Here is a 26,990-nt window from a genome sequence, read left to right as displayed (position 1 = left end):
TCAATCAGGAACATATGTACATTTTAATGAACTCGATATTTCTCATATGTACAAGAGCATCTATATTTGTCCATGGAAGGTTGATCAAGATGCCTTTTTTATATAGCAGCATTGTCAAAAGTCCAGCACTTTCTTTTTTTTCCTATAGTGAATATACCTACAAGGCAAAAGGTTTTCAACTACCAAAACACTTTTGGATCGCCTCTAATCGTCAGCGTGCTTATTTACTGTACAGAAACTTATTAACATCTAAGACGACTCCAGTAAAAAGCACAATACAAAGGACAATTCAAGAGAGGAAAAAAAAAGAGTTAAATCTACAAAAAAAAATTAAAGCCGTTTTAATTTTAGAATCAAGATTTTTTAAAAAATTAGAAAAACCAAAACCCAAAACCATAACTGAGCCCGTTGTGAAGGTTCAAATGGTTCAAATTTATATGGTCCATTTTTCAATCCTTTGTGTAAATCTGTTTGAAGAATTAAACAATATATCTGCTGACAAAACGTCCAGCGGGATTGAAGTATACACATATACAGACTTGTGTTACGAGCAAGAGAGAAATGTATTACGGAGGCATTGCATCACCACCGAAAGTTCATGTTAAACTGGATATAGAAAATAAGTTAAATGCCAGAACGAGACCATCTAGCTGAACAGACTTGTGTTGCCATAAATGTTACAGCAAGTTTACAGCACTCTAGTCAATTAGTATTTAGTTCAAAATACAGGAGACCAAAGTTAACGCTTGCATGTTTGCAAAGCAGAAAAAAAGGTTATATCACTAATAAATAAGCCATTTTATAACTCTAGAAGTCGAACAAAGTACAAAAGGATGTCTTTATAATGTAGCCTTTTTGTCAATTTGCCAAAATAAAAAAAAACACAAAACAAAAAAACCACACCACCCCACACAACCTTAGGTTGCAATACTCTGCAGGATCGTTCATCACATCAGTCCTAATTTGTTACAATCTCTTTGCCGTCTTCCACAAAATGCGTGAAACGGAAGGTAGTCCCGTTCTCGCTGCTCGCCATTTTCTCCAGACCAGCTAGAGGCGCGTTAGGCTCAGAATTCTGGAGCTTCTCCAGGCTTCCTGTCAAGCCACTAATAGGAGAACTACTGCCATTGCCCATGCTTCCAGGAATTGGGGGGATGCCACCATTTTGAATGACTGAAATCTCATTCGTCTTCATGGCCAAGCCGTTGGAGAGTGCCGCTGCGTATTGATTCCAGAAGCCAGAGGGGTCTCCATTTCCCGACCTTGCAGCCAAATCTTTTGGAAACATTTCTGGAAATTTTACAGGATTGCTTCCGAGAAAAGTCATGGGGCCATCCACAGAAAGCCGTCTGCCTCGCCGGGCAGGTGCGCTGTTCCACATATGCGTGCCCATGTGAACCTGAAAGAGACACTGGTTAGCAGTGGCTTTTGTTATTTTATGTGGGTCAAGAACATCTTTTCAATGGCATGAGCAGAGTCTTTTCTTAAGTGGCACAGCTAACCAGGAAGACTCCTATCCAACTTTCTAGCACTGGTGCAACCATGCCAATGAGACATGCACTTCATCCTGTGGTGGGCTGCAGCCATGGAGGGGATCCTCCAGGTAAGGGAATGTTTGTTCCCTTTTCTCAGGACTGCATTGTGGCTGCACCGGCACTGGAAGGTTGGATAGGACTGGGCCCTAAGGCAGGGTTCTTCAGACTCTGGTGCCTTCCTAAGTTCTTCCCTGCATGCATGGTGTTTACCATTCCACCCGGGAGCCTCTGCTAAGTGCCTCCATACACCCCCAGTCTTTGTTGTGTCCAGTTGCTTCTGGCCACCGATGTCTAAGTAAGCTATGCGCCTGGATTTCTAGGCAGAAGCAGCTGGACATAGCTAAGAATGGGGTGCACGAAGATGCTTTGCGGAGTCTCCCTGGCAGAACAGTAAGTGCCATCCGCACTGGTGAAGCCTCTGCCATCTCACAGAGGTCTCCACTTTGGAGACCGCTGATTTAGGGCAAAGATGGTCTACTGACAAGACACTGGCCATTAACTCTCACACACCTCCCCACAAAACCCAATTTTGTCCAATCTCTGCCACGCCTAAAGCGTGGTCTGAAGTCACATGATACAACCACCTTACTGAATTTAAGCAGATATGGATCTGGTCAGTGGTTGGCCTGGAGACTATCTGGGAATCCTGTGTACACTGCCTTGAATTCCAGGAAGGAAGAAAAGCAGGATATAGATGCAATAGATATCAGATGTTAAAGTTACATTCAAAAGCTTTATCCACAGTTTCACTTGCGAGAGAAAGACAATTCCCCCACCTCCCCAGGTTGCAAGAGAGAGAAACAGGCAATGCTTTTTTTTTTTTTAAAGCAACATTGCTCTTCTGAATTTTTATATATAGAACAAATGAAGAACACACAAACACATGCATTTTTGCAACTGGGACCAGATAGCAACAAAATTATAGATGGAGTGTTTTCCCACCCACAGCAAATATACACCCCATCAGCCCTTGGACTGTTACCTTGCAGAAATACCACATCTTTCCCCCTTGGAAATACAGAAACTGGTTGTCTCTATTTTAAAAGATACTTTCTCCATTCACATCACAGATGACTGATAATAAGTCCATCTGGTTGGACCCTAACAATGCAACTGTTTATGCTTCTCCTATCAACCTGGCATGAACCACTTTTTGTAAATGTACCATGGGCTTATCCATGGGGGTTTGGATCAAGAACTCCCCCATGAATGAGAAAGTCAGCGGCTGTTCAGTTCACTTATCTTGCAGCAGCCTGGTTTTGCCTCGCGCCTGCCCATTTATGCAAATTTAGCCAGTTTCCATAAGCTTTAGGCATTTACACAGTTTAAGTTTATGGAAACTGCCTAAAAGCCTTAGGAAACCACCTAAACTTGCATAAATGGGCAGGCAGGAGGCAAGTGTGGCTACAGCAGGGTTACATGATTTTTTTTTTTTTTTAATTTCAATCTGCAGTTGATTAAATCAGCGGATGTGTAGTCAACGGATTAAGTCAGGACAACTGTACTTCACTAAAGGTGGCCACACACACTCTGGCCAATCACAGAGCTAAATGGGGCTTCCACATGCAATAGCCCCCTCTGCACCTATGCCAGGCATTGTCTTCAACCTCCTTTAAGCCATTTCTGCCCAATGCTGTACATACACAATAGGGATCAAACGTGCACACTGCAGGCCAGGCAAAAATTGGTTAAGGTCCTTTTTTGACATGCCAAAAGCATCCTGCATTGACTGTGTAGGTTTCATGTGTGTAGGCTAAAAGTCCAAATGTTGCTATTCCTCTCCTATTGCTCATCCCAGTCTCTTGAGGAAGATGCACAGAGCCAGGTCCATCTGGAAGTGCTCCACTGGTGTTCCATGAATGGGGTAGCTGCCACTAAGAAAAAAAGTTTGCCCAGTAACATGGATCTAGCTTTAATTGGTTTTGGTTGGATTCTTGGTCTGCACGGCAGGTTATGTGAAACATCTGAAAAGAGAAGGTTTTTTGCTGCACAGTATTCATGGTAGACTTTGTGAAAAGAGCCAGTGCTGGAGATCTGAATTGCTGGGGCAGCTATCAAGGGTCTGAGACTTTTAAGAGGGTCTACTGCTGATCTCTGCGACCACCTCTGGGTCCACAGTTTTTGTGTGGTGGTGGTGAAACTCAGGGCCCACCCAGGTAGGAAGGCATTTCTCAGTCTCAGCTCTGTTCATGACTACCTTTAATTAGAGAGTGCATCAAATTTTGCATCTACGCACACAAATTTTAACTCTTAAACAAGGAGGAGTGTGTGCAAAATGCGTTTCTATTTAATATACATTTAGTATTGGAGCAAAGTGGAGTATTGGAGTATTGGAGCACTTGGGGCAAGCACAGGAGACGGACAGAGGAGAGAAGCTGCACAGACTTTCAGCAACAGAGAAATTTCTTAAGGGATATTGAATGAAGAACCCCCATCAGCTGAATGTAGAGTTCCCATTTCTTCTGACTGGTGGAAGCACTACCTAACTTCGCCTTTCTAGGTCAGGCCACCAGCAGGCTCATGAGCAAACACATATTCTCAGGGTGGCCAGATGTCATAACCGCAAAAGAGCACAAGGCACCCCAAAATGTAGGGCATCCAAGAAAAATGTAGGACATGACAAAATAAAAGCTAAAAGCACTGGTATATTGATTTCATGTGATTAATTTAAACACTACATTACTTATCAAATTTAAAAGTTATATTACATATAATTTATTAATTACAAGAAGGCTATGCACTGACTGTAGAGACCGCTCACAGGAAAAAGGAGGACATTGAAGTTCTTTTCCAGGACATGAGGCAAAAAAGAGGACATGTCCTGGAAAAAGATAACATCTGGTCACCCTTCCTATTCTAAGGTTTCCTCTTCAACTTTGCATCAATGAGAGAGATTTGTTTTCTCAAAGACTGAAGTCGAGGGTCTGAGGAAAGACAGTTCAACCCTGCACTATACATCCACATTATTTGAGTCAAGGTGCAATCTCAAACACACACCAGGTGCCTTAAGTCTAACCATCCTTCCCCAAAGCACAACTTCCTGCTGTGCATTACATGGACAGAAGCTACTAAATCATGTCCTCAGCAGTCCCAGTGCAACTTTGCATTTTACATTGCAAAATGCAATCGCGAGGTTTAAATCAGTGTTTTGTGCCACAGGACCATTACGTCTGAAAGACATATATCTAGGAACAAGTCCTGAAGCCCTCCATGGACCAGGATTTCCTGATGCCCACACATGGAATAGGCCATGCACATTTTATGTAGAAAAACCAATGAACATGTGTCAGGGTGAATAGCTGCACCCATGCCAAGAACTGCTTCCTAGAATACCTCTGTGAGCATACCTTCAAATCCCACCTTTTCCATGAAAGGTGCAACCCCCTGGTGGCTGGATTATAAAATCATTCCTCAGTCCAGGCCAGTATTCAGAACACCCTGGGGTAAATCACAAACCAACAGTCCATTGCAGGATTTAGACTAGTCTGAAAGGGGCAAGGAGAATGCTAAAGGAATGGAAAGCAGTCAGTTGGGAGCCATAGGAGGGGAAGATCGTTATCATTTCTGCTGCTACAGATACTGGAATCTGCAGTTAGCAGTGAACCCTACTCAACCCCTGTCCTGCTCATGACTCACCTCTCTTCATTTGCAAACCCAGCAAAAGGGAGATTTTTTTCTTCCTTTTGTTTTTGAACAGGAAGCAGCAGGAACTTACAGCGCAATCCTAACTTGTGCTGCAGCAGGCCGGCCAACTGGCCTGCACTTCATCCAGCGCAAGTTTGGGGCCAAAAGCAGCACAGCTCGAGGCAAAGGGAAAAATATCCCCTTACCATGTGTCACAATGCACTGGCCCCAATGGGTCTACTTGAATCTGCGCCACCTGACAAGGTTGCACAGATCCAAGCAAAACAGAGCTGCCAGGGGCCACTCCACACAGCCTGGGAATGGGGTCAAAATCCAGCATAACTGCTGCATCCTGGCCCCGCCTCTTGCTCCCTGCCTGCCCCGGGAACACCCGCCCTCCCCTTCCCCAAAACACCTCTTCCCCACCTTCCCACCCTCTCCACACACCTGCCTTGGTTGAGCTCAGCCAACAGAAACTTACCCCGGGCCTGGATTCAGTGCAGGGAGGCCAGCGCAACTCCTTGCGCTGGCCTCCCCGACTCCTGAGTTGGCGCAAATGTGCCTTACAGCACATTTGCTACACCCCCGGGTCGGCGCAAGTGACTTGTGCCTGCCTAATCTGGGGGTTAGGATTGTGCCCTTAGACTCGTAGCTGCTAGAGAACTTCCTATCAGCAGTCTCAGTATCACCTCCTGTAGCATTTCTCTACTAGTCTAGGTACTCCCCATTTGAGCACAATGGGGGCGTAATTTGAGAACCGTGGATAAGTGAAACCATGGATATGCCGGTGTCCGTCTTTTTCTTTACCTTGACCTATATTTAATTCCCTTTCTTCTGTAGTCTCCCCAAAAATCACATTTCAATTGCAAGCTCTTTAGGGCAGACATTTGTTCTCTTACATGTGCAGAGTTCTTTAACAGAACCGTATGAATGGTGACGACACTATATTACTAAGGACATACATGCCTTGATACCTTAGCCCAATCATAGTTTAACACCACACGTATAGGTTTCTGCAGTGTGCAAGGCTGGTGTAGATCCAGTAATGCATTTTGCTGCAGTAAAATGCAAAGCTACCACAATACTACAACGAACCCAGATGCAGAGGGCAACAGAAGTATAGGTGGAGCCTCCATCTATGGGTTCAGCACTCGCAAATCTGAGTCGGCGCAGGTGTAGGACCCACACTGGAGGCCCTCACCTGATCTCCTAGATACAATCAGAAGCACCTTGCAGACATGTCTGGAGGCCCCCACCCACGGATTCCATTATCTGTGGGCTTCAGTAACCATGGGGGGCCTGGGAATGGATCCCCCGCAGATACCGAGGGTCAACCTGTAAAGCCAACCGAAATTCAGAATCCAGTCAATTGAATGTTATACGGGCAAAAGCATACCTTGAGGTTTCCTTTTGTGGTGAACGCTCTCCCACATATCGTGCAGGCAAACGGCTTCTCTCCCGTGTGGGTCCTCTCATGAATCTGCAAAGCGCTAGACGATGAAAAGGTTTTCCCACACGTGTTGCAGAAGTGCTGCTTTGGCGTCCTCCTGGGCAGAGCCGGAAGCAAAACAGGTGACGTGGCTGAAGGTGGCAAAGGCCCCAAAGGAAGCAGGCCAGGTGATGTCTCTTTGCTGTCCTGAGGAGAGCCGTGTATAAAACCATTGACCTCGGTCTTGATGAGCGTGGAAAGTGAGTTCACAGGGATCGCCGAAGAAGAGTTCTGGGTCGGGCCGAGATTGGAATTGGGTTCAAAGAGCTGTGATGGTAGGTCTCGCATCTGATGTGTCAACATATGCTGCTTCAAATTACCCTTTGTGGAAAAGCCACGATTGCAGACTGTGCAAATAAATGGTCTCTCTTTGGTATGACTTCTGTAATGAATGTCCAAGGCACTCTGACAAGCAAATGTCTTGCCACAAATGTCACACGCTGTATTCTTAAGCTTGCCTCTGTCTCGGAAGGGAAACAACATGCTCAAGGACTCTTCCTTAATCAGCTTCTCTGGGTGGCCCGATGTCAAGTCCAAAGCGCCACCGTTTGCAAGGCCCAGGGGCCAACCATTGGCAAAGTCATTGGTTAAAGTTCTAGTTGGTTTCTCTTCCACGCTGGGCGATTTGTGGTAATCAGTCGTGCTGTTGGACGGGGACAAGGCCTGCATGGAAGAGGTAGACTCTGAGATGGCAGGACTTCCGGCGCTTTGGCTATCCATGTCACCCCCGACGGATGATGAATCATTTGTCAGCACATCCCCTTCCGCCGACCCATTCTCTACAGACTTTAAGCTTGCTTGGAGCTGCTCCACGAGCCCCGCATTGATCATTTTCATCTGGTTTTCCAAAGCAGCGATACTTGACATTTCTGGTGGCAGTGGGGAAGAAGATAAACTATCTTGAGATGCGTCCGCCGATTTCGGTGTATCCGGCACGCTGCTGTCAGGACAGTCTTCCATGTTCTCATCAGAGAAGTTGTCCAGATCGTCAAAGTTCTTCTCATCAAAAGACCCTGTGTCGGACTCCATGGACTCAGGATAGTTTTCTGTCACAGGTGTGTTCGGAATCTGGCCTCCCATGTGCATACGGATGTGTTGCTGAAGTACGACAGCATTGGTGAACTTTTTCTGGCAAATGGGGCAGGAATGTTGTACTCTCAGCGGGGGCATGGCACGGTGAACGCTATAATGGGTCTTCAAGTTGCCTTTGGTCGTGAAGGCGCGGCCACAGATTTTGCACTTGAATGGCCTCTCACCAGTGTGGGTGCGGTAGTGCATTTTCAAAGCACTCTGGCAACTCAGAACCCGGTGACAGATGATGCACTCATTGGGGTCGCTTGCCTTTTTGTCAATGTTTTCCACCAGCTGTTGCAATTTGGAAGTCTCAGAGGCTGGTGTTGCATCCAGAAGGCCTCCAAATGGGAACTTAGCCTTGAACTGCTCTGACAGGAGAGGCATCAGGGGATTGGTAAAAGTCACCACATTGTTTGAGCCTGAATCTGCTCCGGGAGAAGTTGTGTTGGTGTTCAGGCTGGTGGAAGTGCTAGGCGTCTGAGTGGTTTCTTCCTGTTTGCCACTGGAAGAGAACAAAACCCCTATGTCCCTGTCAACTAGATGCCCGTTTGAGTTTTTCCCCGCAGGATCAACAGAGCCAGAGTCACTTTTGACAGAACAGGGGGGGCTAGACGAAGGATGTGTGATGGGGATGGGCTGAGGCTCCTCTGTTTTGATGAAAGGGGTCAAGCTTGGAATTGTGGGTGGAAGTGGTAGGCCAACTGATGTCGTCAAAGTCGATAACACTGGCTTGCTGTCCAGCCAGCTGGTTACAGGTTTCTCCGGCGGTATCGACATTCCATAGGGAATACCTGTACTGGTGGGGATATTGTCCAAGTGCTCCGGCACTGGGTAGGGGTTCATTTGAATGTGAGGATATTTCTCTTTATGACGCTGAAAGTGGACTTTTAAGTTCCCCTTGGTGGAAAACCGGTTTCCACAGATGTTGCATTTGAACGGCCTCTCCCCAGTGTGAGAACGCAAATGGATCTGCAAGGCACTGTCGCTCCCAAACACTTTTGCACAGAACCTGCACTTATGCTTAAAGAACGCTTCGTCGGAATTGCTCTTCGTTTCGAAGGCCGCGACGCTGGGTGGCTTACTTTTCCTCTGCTGGGCCAGAGCAGCCAGTGAGCTTAAATCCTCTGCAGGTGTTCCAAGACTCGACAAAGGACTGGGGAAAACAGAGTTGCTAGGGGTGGGTTGAGGTAGAAGAGGGTTCGCTATAGGACTTAATAAACTGCTTATTGCAAAAGCTGGTGAAGATGACGCGGTCACTGCCGGATTGCCGAGCTGCGGGCCACCAGCACTTGTTGCCACTTTGTCGGAGGACGGTGTTGTAACTGCTGCCGCCGATAGGTTTATATTTGGAGTTGAGCCGCTACTGGATGGAATCAATGTGTTGCCAGGGTTGCTCTGAGGTAGCTGTAGAGGGGGAAGCTGCTTCACGCCACTGATACTGGCAGACTGGCTAGCTAGGCTTTGTGCCAATCCAGCCGCCGCGGCCAGCTGCTGGGATAAATGGGAACTTAACGTGGACAAGGGGTTGGCAGATGCTCGCAGAGTACTCTGAGACGGGCTCGGAGAGGTTGGCAGGTCCACATTCTGGGAAGCCAGCAATAATATTTGGTGACGGATTTGCTCTATCAGTTGCAACTGGTGGATCTGCTGCTGCTGCAGAGCCAAGAGCTGCTCCATGAGGGCAGGGACTGCAAGCTTGCTGGTCGAGGCGCCATTGCACCGTGCTTCCTGCGAGAACTGAGCCACTGCCACTTTCGTGCTCTGAAGGTTTTCAATGATGACGTTGCTGTTGATCATCGAGAAGTTGCCTAGAGTTGTCAGATCCCCTATTTGAGGTAGAGAGGTTGTTGTAGCTGAGGTACCCATGGTGGAGCTGTTACTGCTTGTAATGCTATTGTTGACATTCTGGGAAGCACCACTAGTGCTCTTATTAATGCCGGAAGCTTCCACATCCATAGATTCTTCCTTGTCAAGTTTGTTATGCTCAGAAAGGTCGCTGTGGTCTACTTGATCCATGTTGTTAACCGTGTCATTCCTCTGTTCGTCAGGATTATCAGCAGGGGAGCTGGGAGGGAAGGCTTCAGAAGCAGAAACGGGAGTTTCATTCACAATCAAAACCAATTGATTTTTCGTACAGTTCTTCTTGTGTTGCAGGAGATCGGAGAGTTCAAAAAACTCAGCACAGCACCTGCCACAGACGTGGGCATCCTTCGCCTTGGTGGTTCGATGTGCTTGACCCTTCTGTGTGTCTCCTAGAACATCAAGGCAATGCGGTGGAGACAAAAGAGAGAGATCACAAGATTAGCAACTGTGAAGCAATACAAATATCTAGGGAAGGTGCGGGCAGTGTTAATACCCACAAGAGTTCTTCAAAGTTTCTCACTCAGAAGAGTGTCCATTCCAACCCATCCCATTACAGTGGGCCCTCTTTAACTGTTACCCTGCACATGCCCAATCTCGTCTGATCTCGGAAGCTAAGCAGGGTCAGGCCTGGTTAGTACTTGGATGGGAGACCGCCTGGGAATACCGGGTGCTGTAGGCTTATACCATAGTCTTTCGAGACTGAAGGTTGCCAACCACCATTTTTCTTTAACTGTGGCCTTGGCATCCATGGATTTGAATAGCCACAGGTACCAAGCCAGTGGCTGGAGGGCCTTAGAGACCTCCTGGGGGTGACCAAAGTGCCTTCCAGTCATGGCCAGCAGGCCTTCCGGTGTGTGGCCTCCCTGCACCTCAAAAAGGTATCCCAGATGCTTCTAAAAAGCACTTCTGGTTTGCCCCCATGCCCCCCTGCAGGTTTAATTATCTGTGGAATTCAGTACCTGCGGAGGGTCCTGGAAAGGATCCCCCATGGATACTGAGGGCCCACTGTGCAACCTGTACAGTCCAGATTTACTTGTTCTTGGTAAATAACTTGTCATTTTGCTGATGCTTCCCCAAGCTTTTTTAATGGGCATATACAGGATCTCTAAAGTCTTGAATGCCTAGAAGTTAAATCTATGGAAGGGATTAAGTAAACACAGATGCAATTTGACTCTAAAAGGCATCTAAACATTATGCACCATATAGCGGTAGTGCCCACAATTGTGTATGCTGGATTCAGTTCCTACTGAACTATTAAGCATGATAGCATGTTATAGGATAACCATGTTCTTCAGCTATATATTTAACCAGGACAAAAACACTGCCTTTGTTTTGCAATCAGCGTGGGCCTTTAGCAATGTGTGACTGAGCAGGGTGGAGATGGGGGGGGGGGAGAAGAAAAGGCAATGCTTCTCACCGACTGTACCGAGGGCATGGCAAGTAGACATGATTGCCAAGTTTTCATCTTGAGGTTATCGCTCTAGTCACTCATTGTAGTCAAACACACATAAAGCTGCATGCAGTATACACGAGGGATTTACTACATCCTCATATAGATGTTCACACAACAGATATACAGTAGCACTTGTGTTCTGTACTCAAAACATTTGAGGCATCCAGTTCCCATACTGTCTTTTAAAATGAACACATATATAATATAATGTGTGAACAGCCCTACCACTCTCCCTCCCTTTCCCTTGAACAACTAGCTTGCAAGATATAGGGCCAGACAAACTACGGAAGAAGATAAATCATATGTATCTCTTTCCTTCCGCAGGTCATTTTAGTGCAATCCGCTGGGTTCCCACCCTTCTACTGCACCAAAACAGACCCGAGATTGGCCACACACACTTTAAAAAAAAAAATCAATATGACTTCACAAAAGTTGCCCATGACTGATTTTTAAGATTGTACAAGGGGGAGGTTTTATGAATACCCATGTCTTTGATGATCATTTCCTTCAGATAATCCATCAAAATATAAAATAGTATGAACCAAAGACATCGCGGCATAATGAAATTCCATAGCAAGGTATTGATTTCCAATGTTTCATACTCCTTATTGCCTAGTTGTCCACCGAATGGCAAATCAACCATTTGAAGGACTCATTAGACTCTCAAGTTTCCCGTCAACCTTGTTCATCCTCAACCAATTCAAAGATATTGGTGACAGTTGCCCCGTCACTAAACTAATTTGTAGTCATTCAAGGTCCCAATCAGTTGCTGACAAGGGAGAAGGGGGGGAGAGCCTGTATTCCCCCCCCTCTCCAGATTCAGGTTGACATGAACGGAACAAGCAAACAAACAAAACATGCTTTTGAGTTTCTGTACATGATCCGAGTTCGCTCTGATCCGCCAACAAAGATTGGTTTTCACTTCCAAAGTTCATGCCACTGAAACTAGAAGCTTTGTTGAATACAAAAACAAAAAGAGAGAAATCCCCTGTCAAAGAATATTCATATTTTTTCACAATAAAGCATTTGTTGCCTAATCCTGCTTAGGATACTTAGTTGAAGATTGTAGAGTTGTTTAAAATCCACTGTTGCTCAACAAGCCCTAAATAGCTGGCTATGCATTATGAATTTTACTGCAAAAGTGTTTTTTTTTTTTGTCCAATCCTGTAGACCACAAAGCACCATTTCAACCTTCTCCTAAATGATGTTTACCAAAAAAATAAGTCCCTACTGTGTTCTATGGCATTACTTACTTCCCATAAGCATGGGAAGGATTGCTGCATCAATTGGAAGCCAAGGCTAAATGATTAGGGACTTACTTCCAAGTAAGTGTGTATAGGATCAGGGTGTTAAATTGCTTTTTACAATGCCAGTTCCAACCACGGTTTGTACCAGTATGAGTCTCTGGGTAGCTCCATTGTGGATATTCAAGATCTCCCTGCTTGGTGTAGTCATTGTAGTTTTACAACCCCCAAGATTAGATCAGAGTATGACCTCATATCTATAAAAACAGCATTATAAACTTTACATTTCTGGGAAAGAAAAAACCCATCAAAAGAAAAAAAAGAGAAGATGAGCTGTTAAGAGAAAATGTTTCTATACAATAAGAAATCAATCTGGGTTGTTAAGGTTGATAACCCTATACAATTTTCCTTGTCTGAGTGCATATCAGAACTATTTGCTTTTAAGTGTTGTCAATTGTTTAACAGATAGCTCTGAACCTTTCATTAGAAAACACACACACACACACACACACCACCACCACCACCACCCTTTCATTTCATGTTTGTTATCACCAGTTGCTCCCTTTTCTTATCACCAAGATCCATTTGTAAATTAAATGTTACAAAAAAAAATCCCCCTCTCTTTGACTTCGAACTAGCTGATCTTATTCAAAGGGAAGGATGGCTCCCTATTGTTTTCTCAGCATGGAGGACACAAAATTCTGTTGTACAAATTGTGTGTGGTCAACTTAGAAAGCCATGGGGGGGGGGAGAGAAGGGCCATTTAATTCACTAGGATTACCTCCCTGCCTGTTTTGCTGCAACACTAAAATCAGATAATAGGTAGTTTCCATGACTTCCAAATTAAATCTCAGAAGAAAAACGAACATTAAAAAGTTCTTGGGAGGACAAGGAGAGAGAGAGAGAATGATTTGCTTTTACAAGTTAAAACTGATCCAAGTTTAAACAGCTATTGAATCCACCAAGATTGGGGGGGGGACAACAAACCCCAGATTTCGCTCTCTTCTGAAACAACCAATACTCCTAACAGTTTCAAATTTACACAGAAGAGGGCATTAACTGCCTTCAGGATGTATATCTCCTATGCAACATCAGGGTCATAGGATGAATTTTAAAAAAGGATGCCCCCTCAGTTTTTAAATGAACAGAAAAGTCAACTATATATTGTACATGATAGACATCATAACTAGGAATCAATCTAAAAGATCTTTTAGATCACCTTGCCTCTAGGCAAATTTTAGTACATATGACTGAGGTTTTCAATACTTTGCAGCCATAGAACAATAAGATCAAATATTAAAACATGACCCATTTGCATACAGTGCTATACTCCCCCCCCCCATTGTTTAAACTTGGGATAAATATCTTAACACATGACAAAGATTTCATTTGAAGCACTGTATTTTGACAACCCATTTCAAACGATGCCTCCATTTGAGCTGCTTCTTTTAAACCAGGAAATCCAATTCTGAATATAGCCAAAGAGAAATGTTATCCCTCTTTCTCTTTTCACATTTCCATATGTAATGATTATGTTGCCATCTACTTTTACAGCCAATTATGAAGGAACAAAAGCTATTCTGTTTGTTCACACATTTCCAACAAAATGCATTAAAACTATTATGTCAGCATGTTCTATTAAGCTTTGCATTCAGTCGAAAATACTTTTCAACCAGATCGCATTTATCAAAACATAAAGCCCACTTTAAAACACAGTTTTGCTTGGTCAGCTGTGCTTAGACAAATAATGACAGATTCAAAACTAAATAACTAGCAAGAGGAAATCAGAAAAACGAGTGATGAATTACACACATTACAATGAAGTGGCTTCAAATATTTAACACTCCTGCACCAAAAATTAAACCTGTCCTAATTCTCTCGCCTGGTCCTTACAATAGGACATTATCATCCAGGTTTACAAAAGGATCCTGTTACTTATTTACTTGCCTACTGCTTTTCTGTACTGGAAGTCTGATACAAAAGCTTTGCGATAAACAGATGCTAGATTGTCCTGCAATATCCACCATACTTTCTATGGAATTTTAGGCCTGGCTATATGCACAATAAATTGTGCAGTATGAAATTAAGATTTCAGTGGCACTACGGAACAAGAAGCAGAATGCACTACATTTCAAGGGCCAATGAAAGTGCAAAAACAAAAATGAAATGTCTTCCAAGAGCTTTTCCAAAAGACATAACTTATTCTCCCAACCACTTTAAATCTGAATTTATTTTTGTTACTAGACTGGATGTTAGAAATTCTAAATGCACACAGTTCATTTTAGTGTCATCTGCTCTCACCGCTATTTGGCATAAACAGGGAAAACAAAACACACACTGTCCAGGAATAACCTAAAATTACGATTGCTTCTAAGGTGAATTGGAAAAACACACACAAACACACACAGACAGAGTTTGGAACTTCCAGAAGGATCCAGCATAAATACAGCTTCTAGCTACCTCCCCTAGAGCTCAGCCACATTTGCAAACTTACAAGGTGTCTCCATAATGGCTTTTTAATAATAGTAATTGGAAACATGATTAGCCAATGCGATTGAATCTATCACTTTATAGCAAGGTTTCTGCTTTTGTTTTAAAAAACAAAAACTGCAGATATCTGCAACAAGCACTTCTGAAGGAAAAAAGAGGGAGGGGAAAAACCCTTTTTTTTTACTAGTACGATCTCTTTAAAAGTGAAAAAAAAAACTCAGCCTAGGAAATCTTGTACTGTAAGGCCTACAGCCTCCAATCTGCTGCTGGATTTCTGGTACAGTGCAGGTCCTTAAGAACTGTGACAATTCTAAATGGTTTTCACACCAACTCCCTTTCCAAAACTGAAACTCTTTCCAAAACTCTTTGGAAAACGGAATGTAAACTGTCCAAGATGCATAAGCTCTGATGAACATTTTGGGTCCTTATTCTAATCTCTCAGTTTTTACAAGATATGTGGGGCGACACAAACACACATCCACCCCATCTGCATAGGAAGGAAACCTAAAAAGAAAGGGCCTTTTGCAAACAGAAAAACTCTCAGTGATATTCTTTGAAATGCATCACTTTATCTTCCCATAACTTACTGTAACAGCCATGATTTTTTTCTATGCGCAAACCTGGGTGAACATACACCTCTCTTTCTCTCCATGTGTGTTTATATACCTGCCCACTGAGGATTTCATTTCATGGATCTGTTGAAGTGGACTGCCATCCACAGAATCTTCAGTGGGCCGGTCTGTAAGGTGCCACAAGACTTTGCCAGTTTTGCTGCAAAAGATTAACACTGTGACCTCTCTGGAAGGTTGTGCATGCGGGGACCCGCATACACACATTTACACACTTTTTTAAAAGGAACTTTTCATTTAAATTCCCTGCTGCATTAATCTTTAGACATTGGTTCCAAAGTGTTTAGAAAAAGTCATTTATGAACTTTACATATTCATCCAGCTATATTTCCATATCTCAGAACTAGAAAATTGATGATCAGCTATTGAGATCCATTTGAAATCTGCCAGAGAAGATTAGTTTTTGCTGGTGTTCCAATATACCAAGGGACAGCAAACTCAAATGCAGGCTAAATCTAAAAACAAGCCTCAAACCAGCCGAATAGATACTTTAAGAACGACCAAGCACTCTGCTGTGGATGAATCAAAACGAACACTAGGTGGGGTTCCACTTGCAGCTGTATCTCCCAAAAAGTTGAAGTGCGGTTCCAGTGACCAACCAGAGGAAAAAAGGTTATATCTCAACGTTGGCTACATAAACATTGGCAAAGGAACAAGAAACCAAATCCCTGTTCGGAGTGGAGCAAGGGGGTGGGAGAGCTGTGGAAATCGTCTGTCAATCTCCTCTTTGGGGGTCTGGCATCTGAGGGGTGACAGGGGAATAAGGGTTAGCAAAAGAAGCAAAGCTGATAAGGGAAAGCGAAAATAAACTACCCACTTCCTGCTAAGCGACTGGTAAGACTCTATTTGAGGGTCACTGGCAAGATATTGGAACGGCATATTGTGATCTGAACTCTGTCACCTTTGGCTGGAAGGAGGTTGGCAAAGGTTAAAACAGCTGAACATTTCGGTTTTCCCCTCCACATCACTCCGCCAATTTCACTCCCTGGCCATTTCGCTTTCTAAGCAGCCCATGTCACACCGACACAACCCGACTTTTCATTTTGCAAAAGATTTGGGGTACCGTGGTACAGCTTATGTGTGTGTGTGGGGGGGGGAGGGAACCGCAGGAGCCATTGATCAGGGTCCTCCGTGGAGGTTGCCTTTAACCAGTAATTATCCAAGGGTTCTTCCTACCAACCCCTCTTTGTATCCATTTACTGCATTCTCCCCCCCCCTCCAACAGCTGATTGGATTTGCCACAGTGATAAAACAAGGTTTCCACACTTGAGAGGATCTCCACTCTTTTCTATCAAAAAAGAATCTTCCTGAATGCAACAGCCAGGAGCGTAAACAAGAATTTTTTGTTGTTGTTGTAGAAACAGCCACTTTGGAGAAGATTGCACAAAACTGAGATTAGCCACATGTGAGCGCAAGGCACAACCTCAAAAAATGTGGGATATAGTACTGCATCTGGATTCCTGATATCCTATCACTGAAACTGACATGCCCCAATCTTAAAACATCTATACTTGAACAAGTGCCATTTATTTTATTGAGATTTACTTCTCAGTTTAAAAAAAAAAATAGTTGAGGGATGGTTAAGATCCCTGACTTTTATCAGAAAAAGCTGCACTGGGAAAAAAACTTCCATACCTGGCGTGCGTGTGCGTGCACACACACACACACACACACACACACACACACAAGACTTGGACATGCAGATAGATTGGATTAGATCCAGAGTTCAAATAATTCTACAGTTCAGTCTTCTGAAGAAATACCTAAAGAAATGAAAACAGGCCTTGCAAAACTCAATTTCCAAGTGTTAATTAAAACTATAATTAATGATAACTGAGACAATGCATGTTAACCACATAGAAAATCAAAGCAGATATTTCAATATTCAATTTCCAAGTTTGTTTTTCTAAGACCAAAAGGGAGTTCTATATAAACGTATTGTGCTCTCTGGGTTACTTTTCTGCTACAATCTTAGCAAAGAGTTGAATCCCATTCCAGACATCTGCCCCTGCACCAAGATTAGGCCATTAGCCTTAAACATGACGCAAACACACACATACATACCCAACAACCCCCAACTCAGCCTATAGCTAAAACACTACAGCAACTTGGGTTTAATTGTAAGAGACCATCTTTTCACAAATCAGTGACTTGTTGAATACACTTTGCATCTAAGGCTCTCTTGTGTGGCATGTTCACTAGCGCCCTAAGTTTTTGGTGGTACAGGCAAGCAGAATGGATTATAAATCAATTCTTTCCCATGTAACAAAGAAAGTTATTCCCCCCCCCCCAAAAAAAAACACAAACATTCATAATAGCAAATCTTCAGAGGCAAGCTACACGATCTAAGCCCTGAAAATAGATAGTGAGATATGCCAGGGAAAGACGAAGGTTTCATTACCAACTCGACTGCAGGCCAAAGAACACCATAAACCAGAATTTTAGAACCAAAATTACTAACAGACACACAAAATTGGGTATTTCTAGAACATTTAAAAATAAGCTTCTATGAAATATAATTTTGATTTTTGCAGCATTTAACAGAGACAGATACACATTGAAATTTGTTGCGTTTAACTGCCCTACCCAATTTCAATTCAAGTGTATGTCTGGGCATCAGAGTATTGGGGGCATATAAATGTTACCAAACTGTAGCTCAAGCAGGAAGACAAACTGTCTTTGGACTGAGGGCTTAAGTAGATTCGTTGTATACCAATATTACTACAACATACTCAATCCCGTTAACACTATTACAAAACACAGCCTGCAGGCAAACTTAGTCAACTTATTGTCCAAGCATGTAAGAGAGTCATAACCTAAATCCATTACTGGTAAAGGAGGGGGAAAGAAAGACAAATAAAATGCCAAGGGTACCTAACCCTCGACTATCCCCCCCCCCTCAGAACAATGAAACAGCATTTTAAAAGTTGATCTTTACATTTTATTTCACTGTGTTAATTTAAGTCCACTACTGCCAAGGCAACTGAGCTGACAATCTCCTTCCTATCATTGTGTTTTGATGAAATCTGCTTCTTTTAAGCACATCAAGGTAGCAACAGGCATGAAAATTCTTTAGATCAAATTCTTTTCTCACCCTGCTTTTGGAGGTGACAAGCAAAAAAGGGATCAAAAGCCTAGGGAGGGGGAGAAAGCTTGCTCTGCCTTCCTGTTAACAAGTTGAAGATGCTTTAACCTAATGGAAGGGTGGCGGAGGGGAAAGAAAGTCTCAAGAAATTAGATTTGAAAACAAACAAAAAAATACTTTGGGGTATAGAACAGACAATTACTCGATTCCAATCAGCAAGGTAAAAGGAAAGAAACTTATCCCTTCCTTCTCTTCGAAAACCAAGAATTCTTTTGTTAGAACTTTTGCAGATTGAACAACACAAAGAGGAAGCAACTGAAGAGTATTATGAAATTTAAGTCTGGGATTGGAGGTGCAAAAAAGGTTAAGATACCTATATTGTATTTTTGAAGGGCTATTTCTGGGGAGAAAGATTTAGAGAATATAGCAGTGGGGCATCAGCACTGTCAAATGCTAAAAAAGATATTTAAAAGTTTCCTTACAGTAATCCATATGCTTGTCAAATATTCATGAAAACTGAGAAAAAAGAGTTAATTTTTTTAAAAAAGCAAAAATATGCCTTATACAAAGCAAAGAAGAGAGGTTTTGTTTGTTTTTTTAAAGAGCAGAGCTTACTTGCTAGACTCTTCCTTAAGGTAACTCAGTGTGTGCCCAAACTTTTCTAAGCCTAAGGACAAAGAGGAGGGGAGTAGGGAAGGGGATATGGGGGCTTTGGGGTAGTGGCAGAAAGCTGGCATGAAAAGGACAGAGCAGAGAACTTCTGTGCTCCCCCACCAAACCCTCCTCACCAGCTATCTGAATCAGTGTGGTGGGGAGAAGTTAGTTTGGGGGCTAGAGGGGACTTTGTTGGTTGCTACTTTAATGATGGGGGGGGGTAAAATAGGATGGCCAGGAGAGGTACAGCTTGTGCTGGTGATTTAGAGCAGCCATGCATGTCAACCTCTCTAGGCCAAATCTTGCAAGAGGGACAGGAGTTTGTTCATTTTGGAAGCAGGCTGAGTGTTTGTGTGTGTGTGTGTGTAACACACACACAAGTGGGGGGGAGGAGAGAAAAAAGTGGGGGAGTTTGAGGAGATGGAGCAGACCATCTGCAGAACTAGGACTGAAATGAACTAGGACTGAAATGAAGACCTTCACAAACAGTCACTGCAGGCCACGCGATTCTTTGGGGCTCCTATGGATGCAAGATAATCTTTTGGTGAAGTTTAGCAGCCAGCTATCTCAGACAGACCCCGAAGTAGCAGGACCGCTACACTTCAGAACAGAAGACTTGCCCCAATCACTTCTGCCTACCTTCTCTCTCATTCTGCAACACCTTATTTTCAAACCAAAAAGCAAGGGGGGGGGAAGGGGAAAAAAACCCACCCACACTCACTTTGGATCTCCGTTAAACCAGCCTTAACTTTTCCTACGATGCCACATTTTACATGACACACCTGCGCACATTACCCCTCTGGGTTCAGGCACATGCAAACTCAGGAAAATCCTGCAGAAATGCAAGGAGGTAAAAAAAAAAAAAAAGATTATAGATGCATGTTTACAAGAGAGCAGGTCCCAGCAAACTCGGTAGGGTTTACTTGGAAGGAAGATCTGCTGAGGATCTTCCTGCCCGCTGGTGAAATTGACATGGCTTGAAACTCTTTTACTTACTTCTGCAGTAGCCCCCCTCCCTTCTGCCGATCGGTGGACCCCCCCCTTTCAAGAACAGGCCTCTATACTTGCCTAGCTCCCCCCACTCCAAATATTCCCCGTCCCAAAATTTCCACCCAACCATCATGAGGGTTTGAACACGCGCAGGTAGAAGCGAAAACCTAATGCGGACCCTCCCCTCCCGCAGCCTTGAGAGATCTGGGTCAGCTGAACTGCTTTTTGCCCCCCCCATACACACACCCCATCGTCTAAAGGCAGACCACGCGATCTTCCACACACACCCCTTTTTAAGGTCTCCGTCTCCCACGATAGCCTAAGTTCCCGAGGCGCACAGATGTCCTCGCACCCTCCCTAGCCCAGGCACAACCAGAAGCATAAGGGGGGGGGGGAGAGATGAAGATGCAGGTAAAAGGACGGCACAGGAGCCGGGGGGAAGCGGCCCGTCGGGGAGAAGATCCCGGGTCCCACAGATGCCACGCGAAGTGGGCAAGAGGAGTCAGCGCGCCGGGCAGGGACGGAGATCTCACTCGCTCACTCACCCATCAAGGCCAGCCGGGAGCCGGAGGGACGCTTTTCTGTTCCTGCCCAGAGCTGGAAGCCTCCCTCTTTCTCCCCAATTCAAGGGGGGCAGGCAGAAGCTGGGGCTCTCCAGCGCAGCCCCGGCAGTCAAGTCTGGAACCAGGCGAAGGGAGATCGCCACCTCCAGAGAATCCCCCCAAAGTGGCTTTAGCTTCCAGCTCTCCTTTGCCCTTCAGGATCGGGCCTGGTCAGCTGCATTCCTGGGAGGGCTCCTGGCTGCAGAGTCCCGCACCGTCCCCCTTTCCAACACACCCACTCGCCCCCCAGCTTCCAAGAACGTGTGAGTGCTGCGTGCGTGTGTGTTAAAGGGAGGCGGAGGGGGGGAGGTGGTTAATGGAGAGAGATCCGGTCTCAGCTTGTGCCAGATCGAAAAAGATCAAGCGAGGGAAAGATCCAGAGAGAAGGGAGGGCGAGAGCCAGAAAACTCCAGCCAAAAGCCAATGGGAAGAGCCCGGGAACCGAACCGTCAACAAGCAGCCCAACTCCAGCTGATCCAACTTTTAAAGCGACCTCCCTTTTCCTCCCCGCCTGGGTTGCTTTCAGTCCATCTCCCTCCCCTCCCAAGGTAAGTTTGTGGCACGAGTTTGGGGAGATCTTGTGTGGGTCTGTGTGTGTCCCCCCTGTGTGTGTGGGACTTGGCTTCCCAAGGTGTTGGAAGCCAGGCAGATCTGGAGCCAAAGGGATCTCTCTTTAAAAAAAGAGAGAGAGAGAGAGAGATCGCCAGCCCCACACACGCAGCCTCACCCCCCCTTCTTCCTCCTCCTCCTCCTCCAGCTCCAAACTCACCATTGCGCTGAGATCTCGAGGCCAGCTCGGGGTCGGACTGGAAGTGCTGGGGCTTCGCCTGCTTCCTCCGCGACATGCTAGCTCCAACATCAGCTGGGACAGAATAAAAAATTGCCCAAAAAAAATCTTCTCCAAATTACGGAAATCGAGGGTGCCCCCCCCTTCGCCTCTCCTCCTCCTCTCTCCCCTCCCTCCTCTCCTCCCAGCCAGCCCGATCCTCAGCGCATCGCGCATGTGTCCTGCTATAATTGTGATTATCAATAATGCATTGCGATTAATCATACAGGGGGCTCTTTGAAAGGCGATTGGCACAGGGCCAGTTGCATTCAAACCAGCTCGCCTTAATCAATGAGCCGCTGATTTGCTGGAGACCCCTGTCTCTCCGGCGCTCCCACCCAATGAGCCGGGCCATGTGGCAAGAGCAGGGACTGGAGTTCCACCCCCTCCCTCCTCCTCCTCCTCCTCTGTCCCCAGCCTAACCAGGAAAGCAGTTTGGATACAATTTTTAACCCTCTTCCACCAGCTGGGACTGTAGCACGCCAGGCCTGTTACTATAGGAATGTGAATCCAAAGACCCCCCCTTTTTTTTTTTTTTTTTTTTGCTGGGGTTGTTTCCTGCTAGCCCAGAATCTGGGCTTCTCCACTTCCCCTGCCCTCCCCCCTCCTATTTTTTATTTTATTTTCATGTTTTGATTTACTCCACCCCCCAAGTTTTTTTTTTCCTCCCCACCCAAGGAAATTGTGCCTAGATGCCCCTTTTAGAAGAGCTTGCAATCCTCAAGGCGTATTTTCTTGGGAACAAGCCCCATGAAATCCATTGGGGGGGAAGCCCCATTGTATGAAGTGGTGCTTACTTCCGAGTAAACACGCTTGGGATGCGTCTGTAGTGTTGGAACCACCACTTTAGAGAGGATCAGAGGATCAATGTCTGCTTTTTTTTTCTTTTTTTGCTTTCTCCTACCCCTTTTGCGCACTTGGGCCAAGCACGTCCTGCTGAAGTTAGTGCGGCTTACTTCTGAGTAAACCTGCAGAGGAGGAGGCATGGACTCAGAGCACGTGCATGGCTTTTTCTTTCTCTTTTCCTCACGTGGGTGCAATGCATACTTAGCTGAGAGCAGCAAGTCCTATGGAATTAAAATTCACAGGTGTACACATTGGATCCCTGTTGCGTATACGCAACGTTGGACAGAAATGGCTTAAGTGGGACTTCCGAGTCATCCCGCTGGAGACAGGAGACGCTAATGATAATAAATTGGGAGGGCGCTCACTGTCTGAGTTTCCTCTTGAGTAGGAGAAGGGAAGGATTTGGGGTTATTGCAAAAATGGATATGTATAGCTTCCAGTTAGGATTGACTTATCCCAAGGATACTATGCCATGCAGCTTTACTGGGGAGCAGGGCCCCTGGACGTGAAGGGGGGCTTACTTCCGATGAGACACCCTTGGGATCGGGCTGGTGGGGGGGATGGGGGCTCCTATTTCATTCGTGCTGGAGGGAAACTTAGGTGTGAAGAGGACTAGACCCCCCCCAACTCCTCTCCTCCTCCCTCCCCTCCTCCTATCCATCACCCACTATTGCAAAAAAACAAACAAACCCAGAGCTGTCACGTCTGATCGTTTCAGACCAGGATCTCCAGGCTCTAACGCAGAGTTAGCTTGGCCGGATCACCCCGGGTCGCCCCTCCCACGTCGCCTGGTCTGAAAATGGGCAGATCTGGGGAGTTTCTGCAACCCTCCCCTGGCGGGGGTGGGTGCAAAAAAACCCAAAACAGCTTTACATGTCTGGTGTTTTAAATGAGCTCCCCCTCCATGGGTGCTGCAAATAGGAAGTCATCTCTCTCTGTGTGTGTATTGTAAGTCTCACACGCTCCCAGGACACCAACTCTCCCCCCCAAAAAACTTTTTGGCACCACCAATAAGGCAGGGGGCGGGCGTCTCCCACGCTGCTGCTGCTCTGGTTGGCTGAGGGCACAGTCAATCTTCAGATGACTGGTGTGAAGGTCGGTGGACGAAAGAAGCTAGTGGGTCCCCTTGGCTTGACCGAATCCTGGGGATTGGGGGCGGGGCCAGGGCAGGGGGCGGGGCCTGAAGTGGGAAGGGCTGTAGTCACTGCTGGGCTTTGGTTCTCAGTGCGGGCTTCTTGCTTTGGGATGTTTCAATGTGACTTTTTTCTTTTCCTCTTCTTTTCTGCTTATCTTTCCTTTTTTTCTAGTGCAACGTCCTTTTTATCCTCTTTCCCTCTTTTCCCCATCTTTTCTTTCATTTCCTACTACAAAGTTTCTCTTCCCTCTGATTGGAAATTAGTTCTTCCTCTAGGATTATTTGCACTGCCAAAGTAAAATAAATGGAAGGAGATCTATAGTTGATGGGGCAGGAAATATTCTAGAGGGAGGGGAGGGGAGGGGGGAGTCAATGGACTTAGCCAAAGGTTGTGGTTGATCCCCACTCATTCTGTACACCTCCCTCTTTTCTTCTCTCTCTCTCTCCCCCCCCCCCAACCTGGCGACAGAGATCCTTGCATGTAGACCTGATCTGTGTGTCTTCTGGACTTTCGGTGTGCGATCGCTTCGGTGATTCCGAATTCCCTCCAGAATCACAGGCAGTGGAAACGTGGTCCTTCCCTGCCAGGGCTTGCAACGAACCGACAGCCCCATCTTAAGCGTGACTACTCAGAAGTAAGTTCTGTTGTGAACAATGGGGCTTACTCCCAGGAAAGTGTTCCTAGGATTGCACCCTGAGGCTGTAATCCTAAAGACACTTTCCTGGGAGTAAGCCCAATTTAACACAGTGGGGTTTACTTCTGAGTAGACGTACCTAGGCTTGTGCTGTGACTCCGAAGCGAGGGGCTGGTGGTTTGCAAGGGCCACCAGCCCAGTTTGGTGGAACAGAACGGATGTTTTGGAGGGGGCTAATACTCGAATTAATTTTCCTGATCTAAGGGGGTCGACGACAACAACCACATGGGTTCCTAATACCGAACACAGTATATTAGAGAATCGAATGGCGCAGAGAGGTGCTTAGAGCGTTTCTAGATAGGGACCTGATTCTGTGCGTTCGAATGTGCCTACACTGCAGGGCTATCGCACTGCCCTGTTGGAAAAACAGTTTTTCTGATTCTTATTTGGCCTGCCTTCTGTTCGGGGTGGGGTAGCAGCCAGTGATCCGTCCCCTTGCCACCTCGGATCGTTCTGTGTAATAATCTCAACGCCTGCAAGTCAGGGCGCGTGGATCTGGAGAGAAGCGCCTTCTCACAAGCGGGCAGCCCCTACTTCGTTGCAAATCCGCGCAAGTGGGTTGAAGTCTCCAAACTTTGGTACCTGGTGAATAAAGAGTTGGAGGAGGACGAGATGAGGGAGGGAAGCCTTCTACCTGCAAGGCCACCTCTCTCTCTACCCCCCTCCCGCTCCAACCTTAACCATTTTTCCCCCTCCTGGCAGTTCAAATAAGAATAGTAACTCGGATCCCGTCTCACCTGGCTTGCCACCATAGTGGAGCCCTGGTCTGAAAACTTGATCTGTGTTGCTCGGTTCCTGTCTCTCCCCTCGCCCATCCACAACATCTCTCCCCCCCCCTTGACGTACTCCTCCTCCTCTTTCCCACCCTCTCGTCTGGCTTATTTACTCTGTGATTGAAACGACTCTTCCCTTGGTGGTATCAATATTAACCAACTCTCTGTACAAGGCGGGGGGGGGGGTGCTCATCGGATCCAGCTCATTTCCATTTCAAATGAGCCGGGGGGAAAAGAGCTCAGGGAGAGACAGAGTCTTCTTCAAGTGCCCTGTTTTCTTTCTAGAAGTAAATCATAAAGTGCCTTGATCGAGGTGGCTGGAAAAGATTTTAAGCTCACCTGAAAATCTTCTTAGGATCTTGCAAACGGGCCATTGCCTAGAATTGGGTGTGCGCGTTTTTAATTCCTGTGGATCTTCTCCCTGCCTCTCCTCCTTTCCCCCCTCCCATCTGTATATTTTTCGTACAGTAAAAGAGTTTGATCCAAAGACAAACGAAGCCATCAGCGAAAGAAGAGGTTGAAAAATGAAGATAATAACGAGCGCTTTGGATGTCATTATTTGGCACTGAATATTTAAAGGCGTCCGTCGGCAGAGATGGATTCACTCCAGGCTGGGTACCAGCCACCTTCCCCAGCTCTCCATCTCACCCCCCTCCCATCTTGTCAATTTCCAACCTCCAGAGAAACTTGCTGAGAGTCTCTCTCTCTCTCTCTCTCTCTCTCTCTCTCTCTCTCTCTCTCTCTCTCTGATGTGGGATGTGTCCCGTCCCCCCAAGAAGTCCCAGCTCCTTCTTCCCAAACTCTTGCATGTAGTCTGGAAAATTTAATTATCATTAAATCTCATTAACATCCTCATTAGGCAAGATTGGGTGGCTATTTTATTTTTTGCTGGTCGTAATTGGTTCTGCCCTTTTTTTTACCCCCCACCCCAGAAAGTCCTCAGAAAGTTTTTTTCCAGCTATGCTGGAGTTCAAATATCCAAGACGCCTGAAATATGATTACAGCTATACTACTACTAACAATAACAATAACAATAACAATATATTTTATTGTGAAAATAACCACATCTAAAACAGAAGTAAAGTGAACGAATGGGCGGGTGGTGGAAGCTGGTATTTCATCGAATTCGAAAAAAAGTCGAGAAATTCGCTTTCTCCCGTCGCAGAGAAATTGACCTAGAAAGAGTGAAATTGACCAGTGCAATTGAATCGGTCCACCTTATGTTGACTTCAGTGGAGAAAGCCCTCCCTTGGATTGCGTGCGACTTACTCCTGAGTAAACCTGCCTTCTTCCTGCCACAAAGATTGGCTTGCTCATGGTTTGTTTTCTTTGCTGGGAGGGGGGCCAGAGGGGCGGATAGTGCGATGGGTTGGAGAAATAGGGCTGCTTGTTTTTTTTCAGGAGGAGGAGAAGAGTTGGCTTCTGATTGTTTTCTTGCTAACAGCCCTTCCGTGGCATGTCAGTGCCTGGGACAGAAGTTGGGGGTGTTTCCACGCGGGGAAAGACCCCGATCTTGCGATCCCCCCCTTTCCACTGCTTCCTCCTCCCTTCAGGAGCTGATAAAATGCGAGGTGATTTCGTCCCAGCCCCACTGCAGATTCCGTCCTCCCCCTTGAGATTGTGTGTGTGTGTGTGGGGGGATTCCTCTCCTCTGCGAAGCGAGCTCCTGGAGTGGGGAGACAGCCGGGCGTTGTGGGATCGATCACGCCGAGGGAACGTCGGAGGGAGCCTGTAAACAGGGGAAGGGGCGGCTGAGGGGGTGGAGGATAATTTGCAGTTCTTTGGGGGGCGAGAGAGGAGAGCTGCAATTCACCCGCACGCTGGATTATTGTGATTAAGATTCCCGAATCAGGCACAACAACCCTGATTGCCACGGGGTGAAAAGCCAGCAGCCCTGGCGGAGTCTCCTAATGAAGGCATCCAGGCGACGCGGGCAGAAAAACGCTCATTGATTTTTTGGTCCTGGGGTTGTATTTCTCCCCC

The 26,990-nt window shown here is 45.8% G+C and overlaps 1 protein-coding gene and 1 pseudogene across 2 annotated transcripts; one reads left to right on the top strand and one right to left on the bottom strand.

Moving 5' to 3' along the window:
* On the bottom strand, positions 1–21,585 carry SALL1 (spalt like transcription factor 1). Of its 2 annotated transcripts, none has more exons than XM_066637515.1 (3): positions 21,502–21,585; positions 6,556–9,974; positions 1–1,399 (listed from the first exon to the last, which is right to left on the bottom strand). In XM_066637515.1, the coding sequence occupies exons 1-3, from the start codon at positions 21,575–21,577 to the stop codon at positions 959–961; spliced, it is 3,936 nt and encodes a 1,311-aa protein (XP_066493612.1). In that variant the 5' UTR covers positions 21,578–21,585; the 3' UTR covers positions 1–958. The 2 variants fall into 2 exon arrangements, with proteins under 2 accessions (XP_066493612.1, XP_066493613.1); XM_066637516.1 differs by lacking the exon at positions 21,502–21,585 and adding an exon at positions 20,676–20,953.
* Positions 10,148–10,264, top strand: LOC136660852 (5S ribosomal RNA; annotated as a pseudogene).
* Positions 21,586–26,990: the final 5,405 nt, after the last annotated feature.

The sequence above is a fragment of the Tiliqua scincoides genome, chromosome 9, assembly GCF_035046505.1.
Source record: "Tiliqua scincoides isolate rTilSci1 chromosome 9, rTilSci1.hap2, whole genome shotgun sequence".
NCBI classification, from domain to species: Eukaryota; Metazoa; Chordata; class Lepidosauria; order Squamata; family Scincidae; genus Tiliqua; species Tiliqua scincoides.
The sequence above is the reverse complement of the archived record's forward strand: the minus strand, read 5'-3'. Positions and strand labels throughout refer to the sequence as shown.